This window comes from Papaver somniferum, chromosome 2 (genome assembly GCF_003573695.1).
Source record: "Papaver somniferum cultivar HN1 chromosome 2, ASM357369v1, whole genome shotgun sequence".
Classification (NCBI taxonomy): Eukaryota; Viridiplantae; Streptophyta; class Magnoliopsida; order Ranunculales; family Papaveraceae; genus Papaver; species Papaver somniferum.
In genome coordinates this window covers 31,017,478-31,044,459 of record NC_039359.1, presented here as the reverse complement: position 1 = coordinate 31,044,459, position 26,982 = coordinate 31,017,478, and the positions used below count along the sequence as shown (strand labels likewise).

Genomic DNA, 26,982 nt, shown 5'->3' with positions numbered 1-26,982 from the left:
GAACCCAGAGGCTGCATTATTGATTTTTCATGGTAGATGAAGACGAAGAAAACCACCTGCATTTGGCGTATTGCATCCTGAGGCTACATTATCAGCTTTCTTTAACCACCGTTACGGCATTATAAGAAGCCAAGGTTGTTGCCCCAGGTGTCGATGATGGTCGATGGCCAACTCATGGTGATCAAACAATATCAGCAAGGGCCCTTGATGAAATTGGAGGAACTCCGTAATATGCAGAAGCCTGCATGGAGATTAATGATTTAAAATTGCATGCTCAGAGATAAAAATGACCAAGAACTCCATGTACTAGATATTGCATCTAATATAAAATACAGGAGTATTTTGATGATTGCATGCAAACAATCCCTTACGCCCTCCTCCATCAAGGCCCTTCATCATTGCAAACAATCGAGACCTACACTGAGGTTATTCTCTGATCGCTTTCTACCTCATTGGTCTTTTTTTATCACAAGTAGTACTTACTCGCATCTAGTTGCCCAGGAAGGAATAAAATCCCCATTATATAACAACCCATCTTTCATCAGAGTATGGAAGCCCTCACACGAACACAACATACTTTGATTCGGTCAAACTGCCACCATTTGTAAACCCATACAAAAATCCGTGCCATCAAGCCTTTGCCCAAATCCTGGAATCAGATGGCTTACTTTGCACCTGCAGACAACATTAGGATTTCTACATTTTTAGCCACTTGAAATGAATTGGTATATGCAAAATCTGTTGGGGCAAAAAAGGTGGAGGAAAATGCAACTAAAATATACTCTTAAACTTCAAAACAATGTACTCCTATAGATTGAACCTGATTGGTGGTTGACAGAGGCATCACAAGAACATAAACAAGATCGCAACAAAAAAGGATGCAGAATTCAACTTACCTGCACCAACAACTGGTCATCTCATCCTAGGGAGTAATTATGAGCTTCCACAAATATATGAAACTCCCAAATAAAAATGAGTGTCCCGGTGATAAGTGGGAAGATGTTGATATAAAGCTGCATCAATAATTTGGAACACAGCAGCCTTTTCAAGCAGATATCCAATCATCTGATCAATAAGATCTAGCCAGTGTTGCATATTGTGGTCAGCTAGTTTTTGTCCATAGCCGATTCTCAAAATACAAAGGCAACAGTCATGGAAATTTTTTTGGATCTGTTTCATTCAAATTTGTAACATAATAACTTAAAACTGGATGCAGGGCAACAATGATCGGGGGAAAATAATCATTTATTAATACATTTACAATAGATGATATGATGTACACATGTAGCTTCAGACTAAGCAAGTAACAGGAAGATTCAAATTGGAGAAACAGGAGTTAGAAGAAGAAAGCACAACAAATTGCTACAAGAAAAGAAAAATATAAGGAAACTATTTACTCTTGGTTACAGGAAGAAACTTTTCTCCATCTTTTCTGATCCATATAGAGGAGCGGGTCCTCTTTATATTATCATTGAAAAGACGATGCCTGTTTTAAAAAAGTGAAAAAGATATTAGAACAGTTGCAATATTTTTTGCTTAAATTCTTATATCTATTTTCTAATCCAAGATTGCGGACTGGTTACTATGAAAAATTCTATGTGCTGACTTGTAGGACTAACCTCTCATATTCCAACTTCTGCATAACAATCCCATTCAGAAGAAGCTCTGAACTGTAAATTGCTACTCCTGCAATTTAATAAATCACACCCACACAACTGTAAAATTTGTTCTTAGACTTGTTTATATTTGCAAAACATAAACTATTCAAGTTCAACTATGAAAATAAAGGAAATGTGTACCTTTTTCAAGGAGAGGCACACAAATTTCATAATCTTCTTCACATGAAAAAACTAAAAGATCATCTAGAACTCTATCATCTTTCATGGCAGATCTTCCTAATCTCTCCACAGCCTGGGAACACTATAATTAGTAGCGCAACACGAAATAATGTAAAGTAAAGATTTAACAGCATCCTTTATGAAAGTAAATATGTCTAATAACTGCTGCTGAAAACTCAAGCCACTTGACTGAAAGTAATAAGAAAAGGTGCTGAAAGGGTACCTGTCCATGAACAGCTTTAACCAAACTCGCAACCAATTCTTGACTAGGCTTGACACTTGCAGTAACAAAGACTCTTCTACCCTAAAAAGTCAATTAATCATAATTATGCACAATTTATCACCTTGTTACAGTACAAATTTAGACCAACTTGGAAGCCTGTTAATAAGTGAACTTTGGCCTACCTTCAATAGTGGACTTTGGCCTGCTCGTGTCAGAGATATTGGCATACTGAAACCAATCTCCTTTTCCTTCTTCAAATCCCTAAGTATATAATTTCTCTCATCAGTAAAACAGCTTACTTGTCCACAGCTCTTAAGCCACAAAGGTGTCACCACCGGTTTACCAAGAGCAATCGTTTCCAGCATATTCCTAGTACGCACAAACTTATCTGCTACAAAGTGTGTGGCTTCCAAAGAAGAGGATGCAACTGAAGCTCCAAGTCGTGCCAAAATCTGCAAAGATGAAACTAAAATGTCAACATATCTGTAGCACATTATCTGAACCCACTTCTACACACAACCCCAAAACATAAGAATAAAAGGAGGATGAAAAAGAGTGACCTTTTTCTGCTGCTTAATTATGTCATTACCCAAGTGGTGGCTGAATAAGACATGTATACTACCAATGTCTCTCCTTTTCCTCAAATCTTTGGATGAAGGAGTATGCACTGCATCCATATACAGATCATTAAGCTCCCTTGCAAGAGATGGCTTCGAGAGGCTTCTTTTACACGACAGTTTCTGATAGCCATTACCAAAACAAATTGGTGATGCCTCATTTAATGGGGTAGACACATTTGCAGGTGTTGTGCACTTATCGGGAGTAACACAGAGTAAGCCATGTGGAATAACTTTGGGAGTTGACAATCCAGCATTTTCCCCTGCAACATCTTTAGGAGTTGATACAGGACTGGCATCCCCTTTCTTTTCAAATTTCTTTGAAGCTGCATCTTTGCCATCATCTTTAAGAAGAGCTTTATCATTCACAGATAAAGAGCCATTAACAGCAGCGTCAGCACAAAGAGGTTCAACAACTTGCTTTATCAAATTACCCTTGGAATTTTTGACTGAAGAAGATGAAGGATGACCAGATACAGATGCTTGTGTTTTCCTCTTCAGATCTAGATCAATAGCGGTGCTTCTTATATGATTCCTTAACCTACCCGACCTTGTGATTGACCCATTAACTTCCAACACCCTGTCAACTACTGTGGACGAACTACCCAAGTTACCAGATTCCTTCAAGTGACCTTCCATGCTCACATCCTTTTCAAATTTCTTCGAAGCTGTAGCTTTGCCATCATCTTTAAGAATAGCTTTATCATTCACAGATAAAGAGCCGTTAATAGCAGCGTAAGCACAAAAAGGTTCAACAAATTGCTCTACCAAATTTCCCTTGGAATTCTTGACTGAAGAAGATGAAGGATGAACAAATATAGATGATTGTGTTGTCCTATTCATATCTAGCTCAGCAGCAGCGCTTCTTATTTCGTTTCTTAACCTACTCGACCTTCTGATGGGTCCATTAACTTCTAACGCCCTGTCAACTACTGTGGACGAACTACCCAAGTTACCAGATTCCTTCAAGTGACCTTTCATGCTCACATCCTTTTCAAATTTCTTCGAAGCTGTAGCTTTGCCATTATCTTTAAGAATAGCTTTATCATTCAGAGATAAAGAGCCATTAACCACAGCGTAAGCACAAAGAGGTTCAACAACTTGCTCTACCAAATTTCCCTTGAAATTCTTGACTGAAGAAGATGAAGGATGAACATATATAGATGATTGTGTTTTCTTATTCATATCTAGCTCCACAGCACTGCTTCTTATATCATTTCTTAACCTACTCGACCTTCTGATGGGCCCATTAACTTCTAACACCCCGTCAACTACTGTGGACGAACTACCCAAGTTACCAGATTCCTTCAAGTGACCTGACATGCTCACATTCTTTTTCCTTCCTCTATGTTTGCTCTCCGGATTTACTTCCGAACAGGTATCAGCTGACCTTTCATGTGAGAAATCGAGGCCTAGCGGCTCATGCAGAGTTGGCTTATCCTTTATAACATCATCAATTAGGTTGCGACCTGATTCAGAGCATCTTCCTTTATAAACCGAGGGCTCGAGAGTATATGTTCCCATTTTACTGCATACTTTCTCTATCTCAACAGCGTTGGCCACCGGCATATCATCATGTTTCTTTTCACCAGAACCACCAGGTAAGTTCTCTGGCTTCATAAGTGCATCTATTGTTCGACATTGCCTGGTACGACGGGCGACGGGACTTGGATTCTTATTCAGTAACTGCCGTGTAGTAGATGAACTCATTCCGCTGAGGGGGGACTTAGTGTGTTTATCTACCTCATTGGAATTAGATTTGTCAACTACTCCCACTGCTTTTCCCTGAGAAATCACTTTTGGCAATCTCCTGCTAGAGGTTTCACATAGAGCAGCAGAATTCCCAGTACTTGAGCTTACACCAGACTTCGGCCAACCCCTTTTTTGTTTTGGTTTAATTGCTGAACTTCCACTAAAAGCCTCCAGTTTAGTTCCCTTAGAACGTAATCGAGATGAAATAGGAACTGAAATTCCAGTATTTGGTTTTTCGATGGATATCGGCCTACCCCTCTTTCGTTTTGGTGTTGCTGTGAAATCCTGTCTCAAGTCCTCCCCAAGAGTCTTAGAACCCATTTGAGACGAAGTTAGAATTTCAGTACTTAATTTGGTATCATGTGTCTTTGTTCTCTTGGATTGCTTAAAAAGACCTTCTACATTGGATGAAGAAAGCCTCTTCCGTGTGGACGCATGCTCTTGGTAAGATGTAATGCCCATCACATCTCCCGAATTTGTTAAAACTTGAATAGCATCAGCAGTAGCATGGCTGTTTGGAAACCCACAAACCAAGGCTTCCATAGCTTCTGCAGCCCTTTGAGTGTCAATGGCAATATCACACATCCCCCGAGAGTCTTTGACAATATTAGTTTCTTCTAGTTGCTGCTCTGCAGACTCTAGATTCATCTGTTCATCGAATTCCTGGAAGAGATTCTTTCTAGCTTTTATTTGGGGTAGATTCTTATCATCTGCTCTCAACTTTTGCAACAATAGCCTTGAATCTGAATGAACTGTTCCCATTATTTTCTGACGGAGGTTTAAATCTTGTTCCTTATCATCCAAGCTCTTTCCCTGTCCGGATTTGAGACTCCTGGGGATCCTAGGTTGTGTAAAGGATTTGCGTCCGCGTCCGCGTCCACAGCTTGGGAACAACACATCCTTGTTCTTACTAAAGAACTCACCCCCTCCTTCATCCTCACGGCTAGCATCCCAGTCAAGGGTACCTACTCCGGCAACTGGACTTTTAGTATTGCTTCTATGTGCCAGAATCCGAGGGCCCTTTGCACTTGGGACAATAGGTGATTTATCTTTAACCATTTTTTCAAGGTAAACTTTATCTTCTTGAGAACAATCCACATTATTAATTAAAAGAAACTTGTCCACAACGTCCAACGCATTAGCTTGTGATAGCTCCCCGGGTTCTTGGGAGTTCAGATAGCTTAAATCCGCCAACTTGTGACCATCATCCAACTGTGGATAATCTCTTCCTCCATAGGTACTGTCACAGTAATTTGTTGCTCCACTGTTTTTATATGGTGTTTCATCAGCAAAAAGCTTTCTCACTGCATCCCTATTTCTTATATCATCCTTCAACTTCATGTTCTCACCTTCATAATCCCTATCAACATCTATTCTTTCCTCCTCAGCCGAAGATGGATCATCTATACCAGCCATTTCACCATCCTCATCACTTGCCGCTGATGAGGTGGGTTCACTGCCATTCAGAACTGAAGCTCTGTTGGCATTGGTTCCATCAACACTTGGTACAAGCCCTAAATCAATAGAAGAACATAATTGATGTCCATTAGTCCAACAACTCCATCCTATATGTATGTGGTAACACGCAAATTTATTATGGAAATAACAAGGAATTATCATAGAAGCTTCTTACCACAATCTGGCTCTTTGGTGCCGTTGCTCAGAGGTATTGCAGTTAAAACATTTTGCCCTAAAATGAAATACACATTCACTGTTATGTTCTTGAAAGAGATCCATACCTTACTTAAACAAGAACCTCAAAAGACAAATGAAAGATTAGCTTCCGTACTGTAAGACATCCACAGTTGAGAAGGACAGTACGTCCACTCCTATTGAGGCATTGCCAAAAACAACCTTTCATTTAGAGGTGAAGGAAGCTTTTTTATGCTCATTTTGGTTCTCCAGATTTGACAAGAGTGAACAGAATTGGAATGACTACAGTAATAGAAAACGAACAAGGTTTATGCAATATAAAGTACTCACCTGAATTGCAGCGTTCACTTGTTGAATCATTGAAATAAACAGCATCATCATCTCCTAATCCAACTCCTCTTTCGGACTCACAGTCAGATTCTCCAGCCTCAGTCAGTACATCAGTTCTATCTGACAATTCTCCATCATCACCATCACCATCACCATAATCCTGTACCTCCGTATCATCTACCACTAACTGTGTCATAATCCCATTCTCATCATAGTTATCGCAATCTTCTACGATCTCCTGAGTCTCATCATCTACCCATACCTGTGTCTCAAATTCCACTGGAGCCGTACTCGTATCATTAAATGGCTCTGTGGATTGGAATTCAAGCCCATTTAAATCACTGATTTCCAATGAAGAATCACTATCAAATCTTTGAGTTTCCAAGTCATCATCTGCATTTTCATTTTCCTTTATTAAATCCTTTTCATCATCTCCATCAGAACCCATATCACAATCACTGAAGATGCTACTGGACCCTGACGAACACACAGTAAATGGGAAATTACACAGATGTAAATAAATAGAGGAACCCATAAAAGCACACAGAAAGTAAGCATAAGAGAGAACACTAGAAATCTAGTGAGTACTACGCCATTCTACATTTCCATCACTGTTGTATTGATCTGCTTTTGCTCCAAATTGTACAAATCGTACATGACAGATTAACGGAAACAAATTAGTACGATGTGTGACTTAGGAAATAACTATAGTTCCACTACAATTTCACCACAATATCTCCCGGTTCATTGCATTTTCGCTTGGAATTAGGTAGAAAATTATGCCAGCACTCACCCTGACAGCGGTTGCTAGTATTATGAGGAATAAAACAAAAAACAAACCTATGAAAAGGGACTTCACTGATTCAATTTCTCAGCAGTGAAATGAATAAGTAAAATAAATATAAAAAAGATAACTTACAAAATCATTAAAACTGGTAGCGGTAATCTGAAAATTAAAGAAAGACAATAGAACTTAGTATTTTTATAATAACCATCGATTTTCAACGCCAACAAGCAACAAGTAATTAACTTGACATTATAGAAAAACAAAAAGAGGAGAAATTTACCAATAAATCAATAAGAAGACCAACTCAAAAACCCTAGAAGTGTCGATAAATAACCCTAATCCCTTCACCAAAATCTGATCTTCTTAATCGAAAATTTTATACTAGTATATCAGAGTGAGAAAGAGAAATAAAGGGCGAGCGTGGGTTGTTGAAAAGGTTGAGAGGGAGAGGGGGAAAGTGTGTTTTTATCTTTGAAGGGTTTCTTCTCGATTGGCAGAGATGAGCTTATGGCGCCAAAAAGAGAAACTAAACCCTTTTCCTTCTATTCGCACCCCAAAATGAAAAGTGAAAATACTAGAACCCCCTACTATATGGGTTCAACCATATACAAGCCCCACAAAATGGATCTTACACCCTCAACTCCACACTTTCCATTTTTGATATTTCTAGGCCCAGAAATTTTTTTTTGGGGCCTGGTTTTCAATTTTCCCGGATTGCTGACGTCATCAGGATTTTTAATAAAAGTAAAAATACCGAAATTAACCTTCCCTATTTATAGACGTTTTATACCTACCAGAAACTGAAAACCAAATCAGATTCAGCTCTTTCTTCTCTCCGCTCTCGTTCAGAAACAGAATTGGAGATTTTTCTTCAGACGAATTCGTGAATTTTGATAGTTTCATACTGATTTTCGTTAATTTGATAGGAAGAAAACGAGAAGAAGAACAACATAAACGAGAAGAAGAAAAAACGAATTTCTCTCAATTCGTTGAGGTGTATTCGTCTGTTTTTCAGATTTGACGAGATAGTGAAGCTGCATTGATGAACAACAAATAGGTTGTTTTCGTTTTTAGCTTTTCTGTTGCTTGATTCACTAGTTTTCTCATCGATTTTTGAATCTCGATCTTCTACTGATTACGATTTTTGTTCTGTTTCGAATTTGTTTAGCTGAGAAGAGGAAGAAGACAGTTGGGAATACATAAATCAAATAGGTACGAATTGTGAGTTCGATTAGTTTTCAAATTCAATTGATTTTGATTTTACCGTTTCGATCTATTTTTGTCACTTTTGATACTTACACATGTTTTTGTTGATGCTTACACATGTTTGTTTGATACTGAGAAGAGGAACAAAATAAACATTGTTTCAGAAGAAAGAAAACAACAAATCTAGGTAAGAATTTTATGTTGTTTTTGATTTCAGATCTGTTTTCAATTTTTTTTTTGAATTATTTTGTTGTTCTTTCATGTGCGATCTGTTAATTTGTTGTTTTACTTTTTGTTTACTGAGAGAAGTATGAAGAAACAATTTTGTTTCAAAAAAACAACTTCAAATTGATTTGTATACATGCTGTTTTTTTTGTTACAGTATGTGTAACTTGAGGTTACACATATATATCATGTTGTATTTTAAGCATGCTTAAAGAAGATGCAGATGTTTTTTAGTTGCAGCATGTGTAAATTTATTTTACACATATATATCCTCTTTGTATTTTTAAGCATGTGTGAGGAAGATGCAGATGTTTTTTTAGTTACAACATGTGTAATTTTAGTTTACACATATATATCCTGTTGTATTTTAAGAATGTGTAAGTTGAAGTTACATATATATGTCCTGTAACATGTTTTATTTGTAAACAATTGTATCATCTGTATCTTTTACTTATATTTAGCTTGCCGCATAGAATATACTTCTCACGAGGGGGCAACGCCCCCGAGTGAATTGCGTTCGTTTTCAAATTTTGATATTCTTATTGTGTATTTGATATTTTCAGGTTGTCATGGCTGTTGTTAGTTGCGCTGCTGTTAGTTGCATTGCTGTTGTTCGCTACTTTTCTGATTTCATTACCCTGCGTGTTAATACTGATATCAAACTTGATGAGTTTAAGGAACAAGTTTGCAAGGAATGGAAGCAGTTACTCCACTTGGTATTACTTTCTTCTTTCGAGAAAGTGGGAAAGATTTTCCGCTTGACTGTGATTTTTCTTTGCAAGCTCTTATATCTATCACAAATAGTAAACAGAAGACCAGTGTTGATATTTTCTTGCAAAATGTTCCTCGTGTGGCCTCTTCCTCTAGCTCTAGGGCAGATTCTTCTATTTCTAATGGGTCTAGTAGTACGTCTTCGTCCACAAACAATCTTACTGTTGCAATGTATTTGGAAGATAAAAGTAAGCCAGCGAAACCTTTGTTATCGGATGGTTGGCCCAAGGTTCTTGGTGATATTGGCCATGTGTTTGTTGAAGGAGTTAAGCAAGTCAGGGTTGCTTTTACCAAGTATCGTCTTCGCACTGGTTTCCAAATGATTGTAACTCACAATGAGCGTTCTAGGTTCACGGCTAAGTGTGCAGATGAAAAATGCGGCTGGAAATTCCATGCAGCTTCTATCGATGAAAGGAACGAAATGTTTCAGGTAGGTTTTCCGTGTTCTGTCATCTAATGCTTAGCATATGTTATGTTTTGTTACAGTATGTGTAACTTTGGTTTACACATGATGTTTTTGGCACCATATTGTGTTTTGGTTGAATTGTTTATATTTTGTATGAATCTCTTCAGGTCAGGTCTTATAACCCTGAGCACATTTGTGGTGCTGGTGGACGCAACTTGAACCAAACTTACTCCACCAGCTTCTCGTCTAGTTTGATTGAGGAAGAAGTTCGCAAAAATCCTCACAAGAAGCCCAAGCAAATTGCTGCTGATTTCCAGACCAACTATGGGATCAACATGGAGTACTACCAGGCATATAATGCTAGGGAAAAGGTTTATGATACGATTTATGGCGACGATGTCAAGTCCTACTCGCACTTGGTATGGTATATTGATGCTATAAGGGAAACCAACCCTGGTAGTGTGATAAAGTTTGAACGTGAAAATAAACAGTTCCAGCGGATTTTCATCGCATTTGCTGCATGCATCAAAGGGTACCGGTTTTGTCGTCCAATGGTATACTTGGATACTACTTTCCTGACTGGTACATTCAAAGGTTGCTTGATGGCAGCTACTGGGATCAATGGTGGTAAAGGTATGTTTTTTCTATGTGTTTTTTTTTTATGAACAACTTCAGTTGACAAATAACTAACAGTTACACATGTGTAACTCTCAGTTACACATTACTTTACTCAGTGTGTAACTAAGAAAACAGCATCTGTAACCTTAAGTTACATATTTGTTTTAGCATGTGTAACCTTAAGTTACATATTTGTTTTAGCATGTGTGAAACTTATTATTCTTTCGATTCTGCACAATTTTTTTGTAGGATTTTTCCCCCTTGCTTTTGCACTAGTCGATTCTGAGACGATCGACAACTGGGAGTGGTTTTTAAGGAATTTGAAAGAAGTTGTTGGTGATGGGAGGCCAATCACCTTCCTTTCGGATCGCCATGAAGGACTCTTGCAAGGTGTTCCACTTGTTTATCCAGATGGGTTCCACAGCTTCTGCTACTATCATTTGACGAAGAATATACCCATCACTGCAACAGATCCTAGGTACTCACTTGTGATGGACCATTTCCGAGAGGCGACATACGCACTCTCACCTGAAAACCATGCGAAAGCCATACAGAAGATTAGAGATTTGAACTGCGATTGGGTGGCTGATTACATCGAGACAATCCCACCTGAAGCATATGCGAATGCCTATTTCAAAGGTTGTCGGTATGGACGAACATCTAGTACTCTAGCAGAATCAGTCAATAGCTGGGTTCTGGTTCACAAGAAGATGCCTGCATCTGCTCTTCTTGATCAGGTTAATTGAGTGTGTGTGTGTTTTGTTGTTTTGTTGTCTTTTTATTTCATGTTTTGTCACTTTATGCATTGATGAGTTTTTTTCTCCTTTTCAGATTAGGAGGAAAATAATGTGTTTGATGGCGGAGCGTCGTGAAATTGGTGCTAATATGATGACTCCATTAACCCCTGAGTATGAAGAAAAGCTTGTGGCTCTTCAAGATGAAGGTTTGGCTTGGGAAGTATTGGTTGCTAGTCCTACCGTGTTTGAAGTTATTAGTGAAAGGTCTCACATGGTGGACCTCGAACACGAGACTTGCACCTGTCAAAGGTTTGGTTTCTTATGCTTTTTTCTTCTCTTTGTATGTTCTTTTTTTTAAGAATGTGTATATCCACTTTACATTAGATATATGCATGTGTTAATAATAGTTACAAATTTATTTTATATGTAACTTAAAGATACACATCCTGTACATGCACCTGTAGCTAGCTAATTTTGAGTGTTTTATGATTTGTATGTGCAACTAACTGATTTTTGATTTGTTTTTTGTTTTCTTCCAGGTGGCGCGTATATGGTTTTCCTTGTGCTCATGCTCTTGCAGCCATACGCAAGATTAAACGTGAGGCTATTGATTTCATTTCACCGTATTTTACAAGCGACTATTTTAGGAAGACTTATATGCATGCCATCCAGCCGATTCCCAACTACAACAGGCCTGTTGAATATCATCCAGACGACACCGTCAACCCACCTACCGTGAAGAAGCATCAGGTAGACCACCAGGGAAAAGGATTATAAGTAAACACGAGAAGAAGGTGAAGAGGAAAGTTCATTGCAGCAACTGCAAGGAAACAGGTCACAACAAGGCAGGTTGCAGGAATCCTCGGAAGTTCACACCCCACTAGCTTGAGCCTAACAAAATTCATTTCTGCAACTAATGATTTGATTGTTATTTATCTTTGATTATTTGTTTTTTTAGTTTTCTTCATGTTGGTTTTCATGGACCAAACGTTTTTATTTTTCTTCAACGTTGATTATGTGTAAGGATGATTCATTCAGATTTTATATTTTGTCAGTTCACAGTTGAAATGCGTTTTATTCTATTTTTGATTTATTGTATACGTCTGATCAGTGGTCAAATGCTTTCTGTAACTTTTGTTTACACTCAAATATATGGATGTGTAACCGGAAGTTACACTGCTGTGATGCATGTGTAACATTAGCTTACACATGATAAATGCTGGTGTAACTTTATTTTGATTTATTGGGAATCCGATCAATGGCTTGTGTAACTTCAGTTTACACTCAAATATATGGATGTGTAACATTAGCTTACACATGATAAATGTATATGTAAACTCAGGTTACACTTTCTGCATCAAATTAAGATGTGTAGTTACTTAACCTGTTGCATACTTTCTGAAACCTGTACACACAGCAGTAGTAGTTCTAACAAGATAAAAGTTTTTAATTCAAAGAATTTCAACCCAAAAATATTTTGCAAAACTAAGAACTGCTAAAATCTACTAACTGACGAAATTTAAAAGTTTCTAACAACATATTTTCCAAGTCTAACATCTGTTTGTGGCTAACAACATATTTGCGAGTATAGAATTTTTTCTAATCCTAATGACTGCTTTACACATCTCTAGATGGATCCGAAAGAATCTTGTATAGCATGCTTCCTCTCATGCGGTTCAGCTTGTCAGTCCACCATAGCATCATAGTTGAGGTTAATTTTTTGTCAAGTGGTTTATTCTTCATCCTGATCTTCATGTAATTGCATACACATGGAAGACAGTCAGGAATTGTACCTTGTGGGGGCGCATTGAGATTCTTGGCATTTTCATTCATCCCAAGAGCAAAAGGACAGCGGAGTCTCAGTTCTGTAGTAATTGCAAATGCATATTTCTTGGCTTGAAGAAGGTGTTCACCCTTGAGTTCCTTAACGTTTGACGAGTTCATGTAGGACCAAGGATTAGAGCTCCTCAAGTCATACTCCAGCAGTGTGTAGTGTGTTGTTGTTGCACATTGGGGCGAAAAGTCTGACTGCATCGTTCTTGTACTTGACATACTCCTTCGCAAGCTTCGGAATCCAAAATTTCTTGAATTCTTCGTAATCCTTCAAGTAAGAGATCTGCAAAAACCATTTGGAATGTCAAACTCACATTTTTAATCAAAAGTTACAAATGAACAAGTGATTATGTAAACAGAAGTTACACATAGGGCCTTGGGTTTTACACTGGAAAAAAATCTTGAGTATGTTATCATAATCTTACAACATATACTACACATTATAAATGCAATAAGATTTTAAATATATCGAAGTACTTACGTATGCTTTTGGCGACAGGAATATCGCCTTGTCATACTTGCTGTTAGAGTTCATCTTCGTCCTCAATCTGCTAATGTAGAAGTCGATGAATTCTGACTCCAAGAAGGATTCTTTCTTTGTAAGCTGTATCATTAGTTCTCCAGATATATCAAACAGCTCGCTACCATCTTCTTTGCGTTCCATCCAAGTAATGTCTCTGCATTACAAAGAAGTAAACTATTATCAATCAAGATAACAGAATCAAGTAGTAAAATACAACAATCAATAACAGAATCAAGCCTACTTGGAGTCAAGCTACTTACGTTTTCGGATGAGTATTGAAATATTCAAGAACTTTATTCTTTTTCTCGCCTTCCAGCCTTTCGATAACTTCTGAACCTTTCACATCGTTTCTCATTGTTCCATCATCTTCTTCAGCAACCTCAGCCATTCTATCTTCTTCTACTTCTGGAACTGCGGCCATTTCTTCTTCATTAGCTGTCTTCTTAATCCTCTTTGAATTTCTTTGATATTGTTTCAGATCTTGTGTTGGGATTTTTCTATTCCTCAGCACACGTTGTTGTATTAATGATGGTTGCCTTTCTCTTATTGTATTCGCAGCTTCCTTCAGTAACTCTCCTGCAGGTTTTGGAGTTTTTTCTAATCCAAGGCTAAAAACGTTTTCCTGCGTTGTAGCTGCGCAAACAAATATAGGCAGAATCTCAGTAAAATTAGCACATGTATGTAACTTAAAGTTACACAAGCCAAAATAATAATGTACTGTATGTAACCTCAAGCTACACATGCCTTTTACAATGTGTAACTTGAAGTTACACTTCCATTACAAACAAAACACACTGTATGTAACCTCAAGCTACACATGCCTTTTACAATGTGTAACTTGAAGTTACACTTCCATTACAAACAAAACATAGAACGGAAGAGTGGTTACCAGTTGAGGTAGGTTCTGCATTCTCCGTCACTGCGGGTCCATGTTCAGTTTTGTTAATGTTGCTGACGATCTCATCTATCATTTAACTCACTTCAACATTCGTCATATCATCAGGGTTAGCTCCTAGTTGCACCAACCTGTAGGTCTGAGCATTGTCAGGCTGTGTTTGCGGTGTTGTAGCAGTTATCACCATGGAGTCCTCAAACTGTGTTGAAGCAGAACTGTCATCAAAAGTTCCAGGAGTTGGCTGAGTTGGAGCAGTCATAACCAAACCGTCACCAACAGTTGCAGGTGTATCCTCATTGACTTTTGCAGTAACATCATCACCTACGGCTTTTGCAGCTACATCATCACCTGGCCCATCCACAACTCCACCATCTGCAGCTTTCTTTTGTGCCTCATCCGTAACAGGTGTCTCTTCAACATCTTTCTTCTGCTCCTCATCAACATTATTTGTAGGAGTGGGCTTTTGCTTTGCGACAGGCCTTTTCTTTGGTGGAGTCTTGCAAGTTGTCACACTCTTCATACTCGAACTATATGTCCTGAGTGGTCTTTTGTGCCCCTCTGCAGCAGTTTGAGCTTGCAGAATTGTTGGCGTATTTCCAGCTGCAAGGCTCATACATGGAACTGCACAAGAATTGAAACGAGAATTAGGATGATGATGATGATGTTAAATTTTTTTAATAAAATTTCAAGAAGAATATATCATGTGTAATCGACTGGCTTGGATAACTAATATGTGTAACTTCATGTTACACATGAATATGGCATGGATACCTAGTGTAACATGGAGTTACACATGCATCTAACTAGTGTAACCAGAAGTTACACATGCATGTGGCATGTGTAACTAGGGATTACACATCCATATGATCAGTTTACTCAACATTTATTAAGTCTAATCAAGTTAAACAAGCAAGTTAAAAATGAACAAGTAAAATATGAAATTAAAAAGGTTCAAAGACCTTAGTGTCAACTAATTGGGTACCTCTATCAAGTTAAAGAAGCATATTAAAAATGAACAACTACTTACATTCTTCATTGAAGGAAGTTTCCGCGTCATCTTTCTCTTTCTCTTGCTCAGTACTTCCATCTCCTTGTTGCTCTGTCTCAACTAATTGTAACTCTTCTTTTTCATGCTCAGTAGCTCCATGCTCAGTACCTCCATGTACATCATCTTCATGTTGCATAAACTCTTCCTGGGTCACTTTGTAAGGATCAATACCCATTGCTTGCATAATTTGGCAACTAAATTTGTGAACCTTGAATTCCGCTGTTCCTGAAAGGTCCCCTTCTGATATCCCTTCTCTTGCAATTGCATACACTGCTTTAAGCATTGCTTGCTTTTCTTGCAGTTGCTCTTTTAGATGGCTATTCTCAATAGTTTGCGCTTTCAGCCAACTTTGCAGGTCGTCCTTGCTGGGTACCACGGTTGATATACCCAGCTGCTTCTCAAGCTGTGAAAACTCAGCCACAAAGCTAGGAGTTGGCTGCAATTAACAGATGGAGAGGTTAAAAAGAGATTGCAAAAAACAGTTGAACATTCTAAATATACATTTTTCGGTTGTATGTGTAACTTAAAGTTACATAAGCACATTTTATATGTGTAACCTATAGTTACATAAGCACATTAGATATATCTAATGTAAAGTGGATATGTGTAACTAAAGGTTACACATATATCTAATGTAAAGTGGATATACATATAAAATGTGTAACCTATAGTTACATAAGCACAGGATATATATACAAACAGGATATATATGTTACATAACCTATAGTTGCATTCACTTGTGTTATCTTTTGCATGTGTAAGTATAAATTACACAAGCACATTTAAATGTGTAACTTATAGCTACACATGACAATTTTGATTACATCAAAGTTTTATCTAAATTACATTACCATAAATTTACAAAACCTAAACCAACTGACATATAACACTTACCGAAAACTGTGTCATGTCTGTTTTCCAAATGTAATCAGAAATCTGGTATATATCCCATCTCCCAACCCTCGGGATATCTTCCTCGTGGTTCTCAACTTTCGGGATTAATCCTGCTGGCGTGTGTTCAGCAAACAATAACTGCAACATATAAATTTTAATTAGTCGATTGAACAAAAATATCCATCACGTAACACTAAAACTGCTGGAATAGAAATTACACACAAGCTTTTTACCAGTAGGTATTGCACACAAGCCTTCACATTTGACAAACAACTAAGATTAGTATGAATCTCTTCAAACAAGTGCTCGTGTATTAAATCAGGCCACGACACCTTGAGCACCGTATCATAAGTTTCAACGATACTAAGATATTTCGCGTTCACTCCATTGGCATTTTTGTCGCCAAAAAACAATACACAGCAAAGATAAAGACCTATAAGGCAAACTAGATCCTTTTCATCAACTTTCTTTCTTTTCCCACTTTTTCTCCTTTTTTCCATAAGTTGTTTTATCTTCTCTAAAATGTTTGTCTTAGTCACCGTCGCCTGATGCTTTGTAGATTTGATATCGGTGAAGTATTTGTTGTATAAAACATTGTCAGTCAAATCACTAGGACAATAGTACTTTAACAGCTTCTGACCCTTTCTGCTTCCAATCCTCTGCATGCAAAATATACCAGCCAGCTTTGCCGGTGTAGACTCTATAATCTTATCATCAGCAAACTTGAATGAACATGGTGTCTCACAATCCATGTCAAAGCAGTTCAAGAGCTTCAAGACGCCGTGTTTGTTGGTAGTTATCTGTCTTGTTGTAGTTGGTACAGTTGTATCATAGTCATCGTAATACATCATTACGAGTTCTCCGTAAGCAGCTCTCCTAAGATATCTACGAGCCCTATCAGTCAGTCCTATAGGCTTTATCACCTTTACTAAATCCTTTACTGCATTCAACGACTGCCTTAGGTTTCCTGTACACAAAAATAGCATGAGTCAGTATGTTGTGTACTTATCAAATACACTCGTTTTTAACTACAAAATGAAAATCATGTTACAAACTATGTGCATTTTCCAAGTACACAAACTGAATCATTCTATTATGTGTTGTGTAACCTTAACTTACATGCATATGAAGGTTTAAAGGGGTCATTTTTTTATGTCCAACTATAATTTACAAACACAATACAGTCATAGGTTATATTTTTGCATGTGTAACTTTTAGTTATCTAGGCAATTGCCAAATCAGTTATGTTATTATGCATGTGTAACTTAAGGTTACACAGTCAATTGGCAAGTCAGTGATTAGATTTTCAATGTGTATCTTATAGTTACACAGCCACTTTGCAAGTCATTGGTAACATCTTGAATGTGTAACTCACAGTTAAGATGTGTAACTACAAGTTACACAACCACTTCTGCAAGGCTCATTTGTATGTGTAACTACAAGTTACACACTCAATATACAAACCACAACATAGTGGTGAGATTTTGAATGTGTAACTTAAAGTTACACAGGCCCTTGTTTGCGTAGTTATACATTCAAAAGCATCACTTACATTAGAAACTTTTAAATTTCTTCAGTTAGTAGATTTTAACTACAAGTTACACACTCAATCCTAGACATTCTACAAGGTGTAACTTTAACTTACACATGCATATTAATGAGTAACTTTAATTTACACAACCAATTTTCTGTGTAACTACAAGTTACACATCCTAAACACAACCAATTTTTTATGTGCAACTACTAGTTACACATCCCTAGGCAAGTCAGTGGTGACAGGCTCACTTGGTATGTGTAACTATAAGTTACACAATCAATATACAAACCACAACACAGTCAGTGGTTACATTTTGAGTGTGTAACTTATAGTTACACATGTCCTTGTCTGTGTAATTACATATTCACAAGCATTATATGAGAAATAAACATGAGACCATGACAACAATAGTTTTCACAACTTAGTACCTGTAATTGTATCATCTTTTCTAGGGGGATTCATTTTTCCTTTCACCATTTTTATTCCAAAAGAAATTTGATTCTGAATCTGCAGTTGATGTAGTAATAAAATCAAGTTAGTTGATTGCAATTCAACTTAGAGTTTCTAGGGTTTTCAAACAGTAACATCTCAGAAATGAAATCCACTAAATCAATCAGTTATATCACATCCATGACTTACCTTTGTTTCTATTTAATCAGTTATTTCATGGATTTTATGCACAAACGATTGTTCTCCTTCTCCGATCTGTAAAATTATCAGTCAGAATGAGTTATGTTTGTTGTAATCTTATTACAAACCCTAGTTCAGAAATTTTCGACCCACGAATCAGTAACAACAGGAATCAAAACTAACAGCTTCAAATCAAAACTTACCTAGTGATTAATCGTCGGAGTATTTCATCAACAGGAATCAGTAACAACAGCGATTTAGGGTTTGAATCTGAAACTGAATCTGAAACTGTTTCTTTTGATTTTTTTTGGTTTTTGAATCTGAAACTTTTTCGATCTGTTTCTCTGATTTAGGGGTTAGCAAATGATGAATAGTTTTTGATCTCGATCTTTGTTTTGGAACAGATTTCAGGAAGATTTCTTGATTTTTTGGGTTTTTTTCTAGATTTCTTTCTGTTTCAGGTGAGTGAGATTTGTTTTCTCTCTCCTTGGAAATGAAATAATGGCGTCTGAACGAGAGAAAGGTAGGTGACGCCTCTTATATACTTGAGGCTAATTTAGTCTTTTCGCTTTTATTAAATTTATTTTTTAATTCAGGGCCTACTAATGAAACTCTTTTATCTAGGGGCCTCATATTATGGGTTATCCATGGGTTGGGTCTGATCCTAATTTTCCCAAATGAAAAGTGGTCTCGGTCGGATCACCCAATAAACCCGACTCGATTATCACAGTGGAAACGAACATCAAATAGGAATATCCAAATTGTGCCGGAGAATATTGCATGAAAGTGAGCTGAGTAATCGCATGACATGGTGAAGTTGTAATAAAAGGTTCGGATCATGCCCCTATCATGTTGTCATTGTATATTAACTTTTCAGGCTCTAGCAGAACTTGGAAATTCTTTGAACACTGGTTCCAAATTGACACTTGTTTGAATGAAATCAAGAATGTTTGGGTATCTAATGCTTCAGGATCCTCTGCTTTTATTATGAATGATAAATTGTCTAATACTAGACATTTAATCGAATGGAGTAAAAACATCTATGAGAATATTCAAGGCAGAATTACAGCTCTTCAATAAAAATTAGCTCAATTTCAGTATGAAGATATACAAGGTAATAATACTGAAGGTTTTTGAATCTTGAGAAGGAAATTGATTCTTTAAATGAAATACAAGCTTCATCTTATAGGCAGAAGTCAAAAGATCATTATTACAATGGTATGGATAAGAACTCCAAAAAATTTCATATTAGAGCAAATCAAAGAAGGGTCAGGAACAGGATAGACTCCTTGCAAGCTCCAGATGGGTCATGGTGTCAAGATAAAAATACTATAGAAGATCTCATAGTCTCTCACTTCAAGAGAATAAGTACAACTTCAAATCCAGCTGACAGTGGAAATTTTCTGCAATATGTTCCTTCTTGTATTTCAGATGAAGACAATGTAGCTTTAATCTCCATTCCTTCTCCCCATGAAATTCATCAAGCTCTAAAGTTAATGGATCCATGGACCTCCCCAAGACCAGATGGTTTTCCACCAGGGTTCTATCAATCTCAGTGGCAGCTAGTCCAAGATGATATACGCAAATCAGTACAATCTTTCTTCAGATATGGATTCCTTATAAAAAAAACTTAACAACACCAGAAGTACCTTAATTCCTAAGACTACATCAGCTCACAAGCCAGAAGACTTCAGGCTCATTGCTCTTTGGAATACACTATACAAACTTATTTCTAAGATAATTGCTCTAATACTTAAGAAACACATGGGAAAAATAATTTCTCCAATGCAATCTGCATATGTGTCTGGTCGACTTATTTCTGAAAATGTTTGTCTAGTTCAAGAGCTTGTGAAGGAAATGAAGAGAAAAAAAGGAAGAACATGTCATCTAGCACTTAAAATGGATATGTCAAAGGCATTTGACAGACTTGAATGGTCTTTTCTCATAGATGTGCTTAAAATTTTTGGTTTTTGTGAGAAATTCTGTCATCTAATCATGCAGTGCATCAGTACTACTCAGGTGGAAACTATGGTTAATGGTTCTCCCACTAAGGATTTCAAACCAACAAGAGGAATTATACAAGGAGATCTCTTATCTCTGTCACGTGTGACAGTTAGATATTATTGCTCACTAGTAAAGTAATCACACTAGGGTCTGTTGTTAGTAATTCCGTTGTGTGACTTAATCTGTATTGATTGGATGTATCGGATGTCGACACGTGTGTTGCATCCATTGAGTCTTAGCTAGGGACGGTGATTGGTATTTAAAGATCCTGTAAGAATACCAATCTTATCTATCTGAACTTTAATGAAGTTTTAACTTCTTGGCTGCGTTTCTTAGCAAAGAATTGGCCTGAGTTTCTATTCAGAAAGTGAATTATCACCAATCTATCCAAAAACCCCTCATCTGATTGAAAAATTGTTGTATCTATACAACATTTGGCATCAGAGCCGTTCCATTTCACTCAATCAACCCTCAAAAAAAAAATCATCATGACTTTGAAAGAATTTGAATCAGATGTTGATAAGCTCAAAGGATGTTATGACAAGCTTACTACTGAAGTATCTGACATTCGTGGTTCAGTTGATAAACTAACCAAACAGTTCGACACTCTCCTCAAGTTCCTAAAGAAATCTCAACAACAACCTGAGAAGATGCTGGATCTAATTCAGGAGCTAACGAGACTCATTCCTTCACACCTCCATCATACAATGCTCCTCAATACAAGGTTCCTAAACTAGATTTTCCACGATTTGATGGTGATAATCCAAGGGGATGGATTCAAAAAAGTGAAAGATATTTCAAGCTCAATGGAATTGAAGACCATCTGAAGGTAAATATTTCTGCTATTTACTTAGAGGGTAAAGCTGAAAAATGGTTTTTAAATTTTCAAGTTAATAGAAATCGTATTACATGGCCAGATCTAGCTACTCATTTAATTGCTAGATTCGAAAATCCAATTGAAGAAAATATTGTGGGTAGCTTCAATAAATTAGTTCAACTCTCTACTGTGGATGAATATTATGAAGCATATGAATCTTTAAAAGCCTTAATGCTGAACATGAACCCAACTCTTACTGAGGATTATTTTGTTATGAGTTTCCTGAGTGGTCTTAAGAAGGAAATTGGTAAGTCTATGTCCATGTTTCATCCTGCCACACTTACTGAGGCTTTTTCACTAGCTAGGCTACAGGAGCAGAATGTCAATTTAGCAGCTACAACTACAAGGCAATTCAATAGGTCTCTCAATGCCTCTTATTCTTCTAACAGACAATACTCATCACCCTCCTTCCCACCTAAACCCATTTTGACTTCCCTAAAATCCACACGTCAAACACCAAAATCTTTTTTCACGCCTCAGTACAAGCCTACCACTACAAGCCCCACAATTAAAAGACTAACCCCAGAAGAGATGCAAAAGAGAAGGGACCAAGGCCTTTGCTATAATTGTGATGCTGTGTACAAGCCAGGCCACCTTTGCAAAGGAAAACAAAAGATATTCATGTTACAAATGGAACCTTATGACTCACAGGAAACTGAAGAAGAAGAATATTTTTTTGAAGAAGCTGTGGAATCTCCAGTACATTCTGATATGGAGATTTCTTTACATGCTCTAACAGGTACTGTTACAGGAGACACAATAAGGATTCCTGGCATTATCCACAAGCTCAAGGTGTCCATATTAATTGATTCAGGTAGCACAACTAGCTTTATAGACAGTTCATTGGCTGCTAATATTCATTGTATTGTCAGTCAAACTTCTCCTATGATGGTGACTGTGGAAAATGGTGACAAAACTGTAAGTACTGGTATATGTCTTCGACTGAAATGGAGTATGAAGAGCCATAGATTTACTGAAGATTTGAGGATTTTACCTTTAGGAGGCTGTGACATGGTGCTTGGAGCTGATTGGCTCAGGAAATCGGGTGATGTACTATTTAACTTCTCTAAGTTGAGTATTTCCTTCAAGCACTATAACAAGAAAATTACATTGCAGGGATCTCCTCCAAACAATTCATTACTTATGATGAGTGGCTCAACTGTCAAAAAGTTCATTTCCAAAACTACTCATATGGTGATAGGTCATTTATTCTCCATCTCTGCCACTACTGCAACTCCTACACCTCCTGCAGCTATTTCACCATTATTACAAGAATTCAATGACATATTTCAGGAACCCACCAAACTTCCACCTAAGAGAAGTTTGGATCACAAAATCCCATTGCAACCACTATCCACACCAGTTAACCAAAGAGCTTATAAGTGCCCATATATTCAAAAAGCTACAGTTGAGAAACTTGTACAGGAAATGCTTCAGTCTGGTATAATTCAACCTAGCCACAGTCCATTTGCTTCCCCAATTCTATTGGTTAAAAAGAAAGATAATTCTTGGAGATTCTGTGTTGATTACAGAAAACTCAACAACATCACTATTAAAGATAAATTTCCCATTCCAATTGTGGGAGAATTATTGGATGAGCTGAAGGGTGCAATTATCTTCACTAAGATTAATCTTAGAGCTGGCTATTTTCAGATTAGAGTCCATGATTTGGACATATTCAAGACAGCTTTTAGAACTCATCAAGGGCACTATGAGTTCAAGGTCATGCCCTTTGTCTTGACAAATGCACCTGCTACCTTCCAGGGTTTAATGAATGAAATTTTTCAGCCTTACTTAAAGAAGTTTGTTCTTGTTTTCTTTGATGATATCCTTATTTACAGCTCATGTATGGAGGAGCATTTGGAACATTTGAAGATTTTTTTTCCCTCCTAAGACAACATCAACTTTTTGCTAAGATGTCCAAGTGCTTCTTTGGCCAACCTTCTTTGGAGTATCTTGGTCATATAATCTCAGCTAATGGTGTGTGTGCTGACCCATCTAAAATTGCATGTATGCAGAATTGTCCTATACCAAGAACCATCAAGGAGTTGAGAGGATTTTTGGGACTTACTGGTTACTATAGGAAATTTTTTCAAGGGCATAGCTTGATTAGTAAACCATTAACGTCTCTACTCAAGAAGATCTCTTTCATGTGGAGTCCAGCTGCCACCACTGCATTTGAAAAGCTCAAACAGGCAATGTCAACTACTCCAATTTTGGTCTTTCCAGACTTCAATAAGCCTTTTATTGTCGAAAGTGATGCAAGTGACACATGTTTAGGTGCAGTACTACTCCAAGAGGGCAGACCAATTGCTTTTTTCAGCAAACCTTTGGGTCCAAGAGCTCAAGCTCTTTCTACTTATGAGAAGGAATTTCTTGCTATTGTACTAGTTGTGCAAAGATGGAGACAGTACTTACAAGGCACCAAATTCATCATCAGAACATATCATCAAAGCTTGAATTATTTCCTTGAGCAAAAGATCACTACTCCCTTGCAGCAAAGATGGATGATCAAGCTCTTGGGTTTTGATTACAACATTGAATACAAAAAGGGAGCTAAAAATGTTGTAGCTGATGCTCTATCAAGAAGGCCTACTGAATCTGCTACCTATCATTCATTGACTCTCTCTACACCTGCATGGGTTCAGGAAGTTACTACCAGCTATATTGATGATGATACAGCACAACAACTCATCTCTCAACTCCTTCTTAATCCTAGTGGTGTTCCCCGCTTCACTTATAAGGATGGTTTTCTGAGATACAAAGATAAACTCTACATTGGGATGGGAGGCAACATCATACATAACCTACTTACTTCACTTCATGTATCTGAAATTGGTGGCTATTCAGGTGTTCAAGCTACTTCTGTTAGATCTAGAAATCATTTCTATTGGAGGGGTATGCATAGAGATATTGTGCTTTTTGTTTCTCAATGTGAAGTTTGTCAAAGGAACAAAAGTGACCTTACTAACTCTGCTGGGTTACTACAACCTCTTCCCATTCCTGAGCAAGCTTGGCAGCATATAACTATGAACTTCATAGATGGTCTTCCTCTCAGGAACAAGAAGAGTGTCATCATGGTGATTGTAGATAGGTTGACCAAATATGCACATTTTGTGGCTCTTCAGCATCCATACACAGCTTCCACTGTGGTAAAGGATTTTCTCACTCAAGTATTCAAGTTACATGGGCTAGCCGCCTCTATTGTATCTGACAGAGACAAGGTTTTCACTAGCCATTTTTGGCAAGATCTATTCAAGGCATTAGGGACAAGCCTTAACTTAAGCAAAACTTATCACCCTCAGACAGATGGCCAAACTGAGAGGGTGAATGGTTGCTTAGAAAATTACTTAAAGTGCCTCACAGGTCACAAGCCTAGCAAATGGAGTGAGTAGCTAGCTCTAGCTGAATGGTGGTACAACACCAGCTTTCATACCAGCTTGAAGATTTCTCCATTCCAGGCACTTTATGGGTATGTACCTCCTCACTTAGCTTTTCCTTCTCAGATCACTACTTCAGTGGAGGCAGTTGAAGTTTACCTTAAGGAGAGAGAATCTTGTCTTGATATCCTCAAGGAATCCATTCATAAAGCTCAAGAGAGAATGAAGCTTTATGCTGACCAATCCAGGAAGGATAGATCTTTTGAAGTGGGAGATATGGTATACTTAAAACTTCAACCTTACAGGCAAGCCTCTCTTGCATTGCGAAAAAAACTTTAAACTCTCCTCCAAGTTCTATGGACCATTCAAAGTGTTGCAGAAAATTGGACCAGTGGCTTACAAATTGGAGCTTCCTTCTCATGCGCGCATTCACCCTGTGTTCCATGTTTCTCAGCTGAAGCAACATATTGGCCTCAAGCACACTCCCTCAATCACCCTACCAATTGTATATCATGAAGGTGCAATCATAATGGTTCCTCAGCAAGTCTTGCGCAGCCGCACTATGTTGAGGAGGAAACAGCTGATTCGACAAGTGCTCATTCAATGGACAAATTCATCCCCAGAAAACGCTACTTGGGAGGTGTTTGAGGGTGAAAACAATTTCTGCTGATTTCGGTAATTTCGCGTGAGTGGGTGAGAAACGAGTCTAAACCCTAAACAATGTACTACAAGGGAGTACTTTAGATTCGAGAGATCAATCTGTACAAATCCGTCCTAAACCAAGAAATGGTCGTTCCAGACTTGCTTAGGTCACAAAGAGGAGGAGAAGGGTTGGTTTTGGGGAGGGAAGCGAAGAGAGTGTTGAGACCAGAATAGTCGGTTCTGGAAGAGTAGTTGTTTGACTTGTATCAGAAAGTGAAAGCTAACAGATGGGAAAGCTAACAAGTGATTTCTGAGTGTTGTATGTTCCTGACCGAAAACTTATTGTTCGGTGATAATAGGTAAGACCTATTTATACAAGTCGAAGTGAAACATACTCTGATCTCGTAAGAAATGGAAACAGATGAGTAAATGGGAGAAGGTGGTAACCGGTAACGCCTGGAATTGATGTTCCATAATGAACGAAAGCGTTTCACCATTACTCCCGGTATTTACTAACCGCCCCATTCTTATGACACTGTCTTGTAACGGGACTAGTGTACGCCACACGATGTAAACTGCCAAACCAATACCCTAATGAGCATCCCCCAGTTTGTGACATGTGTTGATGTCTCGAGTGTTTTCGTGGAAAACATGTAGCAGGTTGCTGCTGTTTGGCAAGTTGAGCTTGGGATACTTGCCGGCTCGGTGGTGACTCTCGGCGGTCGAGATTTACATCTTGATAGGAAGGCTAGCCGTTGATTATTGCAACCCTTCGTTTGGTAGCCAACGACATGAAAGCATGGCCGGCATGTCTTTGACATGGTTAGGCGTGGCCAAGCTTGGATTTTGGCATAGTTTAGGCGCGGCCAAGAACTAGGGTTTTGGCATGGTTTGGGCGCAGCCAAAATTAGGGCTTGGCAATGAGCCAAAGGTTACCCCTCATTAGCTGGTGACCTTAGACGGCTAAGATCTGCATCTTAAATGGAAGGGTGGTCGTTGATTGTCGCAACCATTCGTTTTGGCATCCAACGGCGTGGAGGAAAGGCTGGCATGGTTTTGGCACAGTGGTGCGGCTAGCATGGTTGGCATGCCTTGGCGCGGAGATATGGCTGGCACGGCATGCCATTGGCACATGTGGAGCGCTGGCATGGTTGGTATGCTTTGGGAGCGGAGATGTGGCGTGGCATGCCATTGGAACATGCGGCATGGTTGGCATGCCTTGGCGCGGAAAGGTTGCACGGCATGCCATTGACACATGTGGCATGGTTGGTGTGGTTTATGCATGGACAATCTAGGATTTCGGCATAGTATAGGTGCGACCAAAAACTAGGGTTTTGGCATAGTTTGGGTGCAGACAAAATTTGGGCCAAAGGCTACCACGCATTAGCTGGCGACCTTGGACGGCTAAGATTTGCATCTCAGATGGAAGGGTGGTCGCTGATTGTTGCAACCCTTCGTTTTGGCAGCCGTGAAGGAAAGGCCGATAAGGCATGGTTTAGGCGTGGCCATGCTAGGATTTTGGCATGGTTTAGGCGCAGCCAGAAACTGGGGTTTTG

The 26,982-nt window shown here is 38.2% G+C and overlaps 2 protein-coding genes across 2 annotated transcripts; both read right to left on the bottom strand.

Annotated features, from left to right (window-relative positions):
• Positions 1-1,227: 1,227 nt before the first annotated feature.
• LOC113347267 lies at positions 1,228-7,683 on the bottom strand. The gene is made up of 10 exons (XM_026590889.1): positions 7,481-7,683; positions 7,333-7,359; positions 6,414-6,890; positions 6,064-6,120; positions 2,622-5,944; positions 2,244-2,513; positions 2,062-2,142; positions 1,800-1,911; positions 1,620-1,686; positions 1,228-1,486 (listed from the first exon to the last, which is right to left on the bottom strand). The coding sequence occupies exons 3-10, from the start codon at positions 6,859-6,861 to the stop codon at positions 1,390-1,392; spliced, it is 4,455 nt and encodes a 1,484-aa protein (XP_026446674.1). The 5' UTR covers positions 6,862-6,890; positions 7,333-7,359; positions 7,481-7,683; the 3' UTR covers positions 1,228-1,389.
• A 7,839-nt stretch (positions 7,684-15,522) lies between these two features.
• On the bottom strand, positions 15,523-18,760 carry LOC113350807. The gene is made up of 6 exons (XM_026594924.1): positions 18,727-18,760; positions 18,533-18,598; positions 18,322-18,400; positions 16,357-16,494; positions 15,671-15,898; positions 15,523-15,570 (listed from the first exon to the last, which is right to left on the bottom strand). Exons 3-6 carry the CDS (start codon positions 18,334-18,336, stop codon positions 15,523-15,525), a joined length of 429 nt encoding a protein of 142 aa, XP_026450709.1. The 5' UTR covers positions 18,337-18,400; positions 18,533-18,598; positions 18,727-18,760.
• Positions 18,761-26,982: the final 8,222 nt, after the last annotated feature.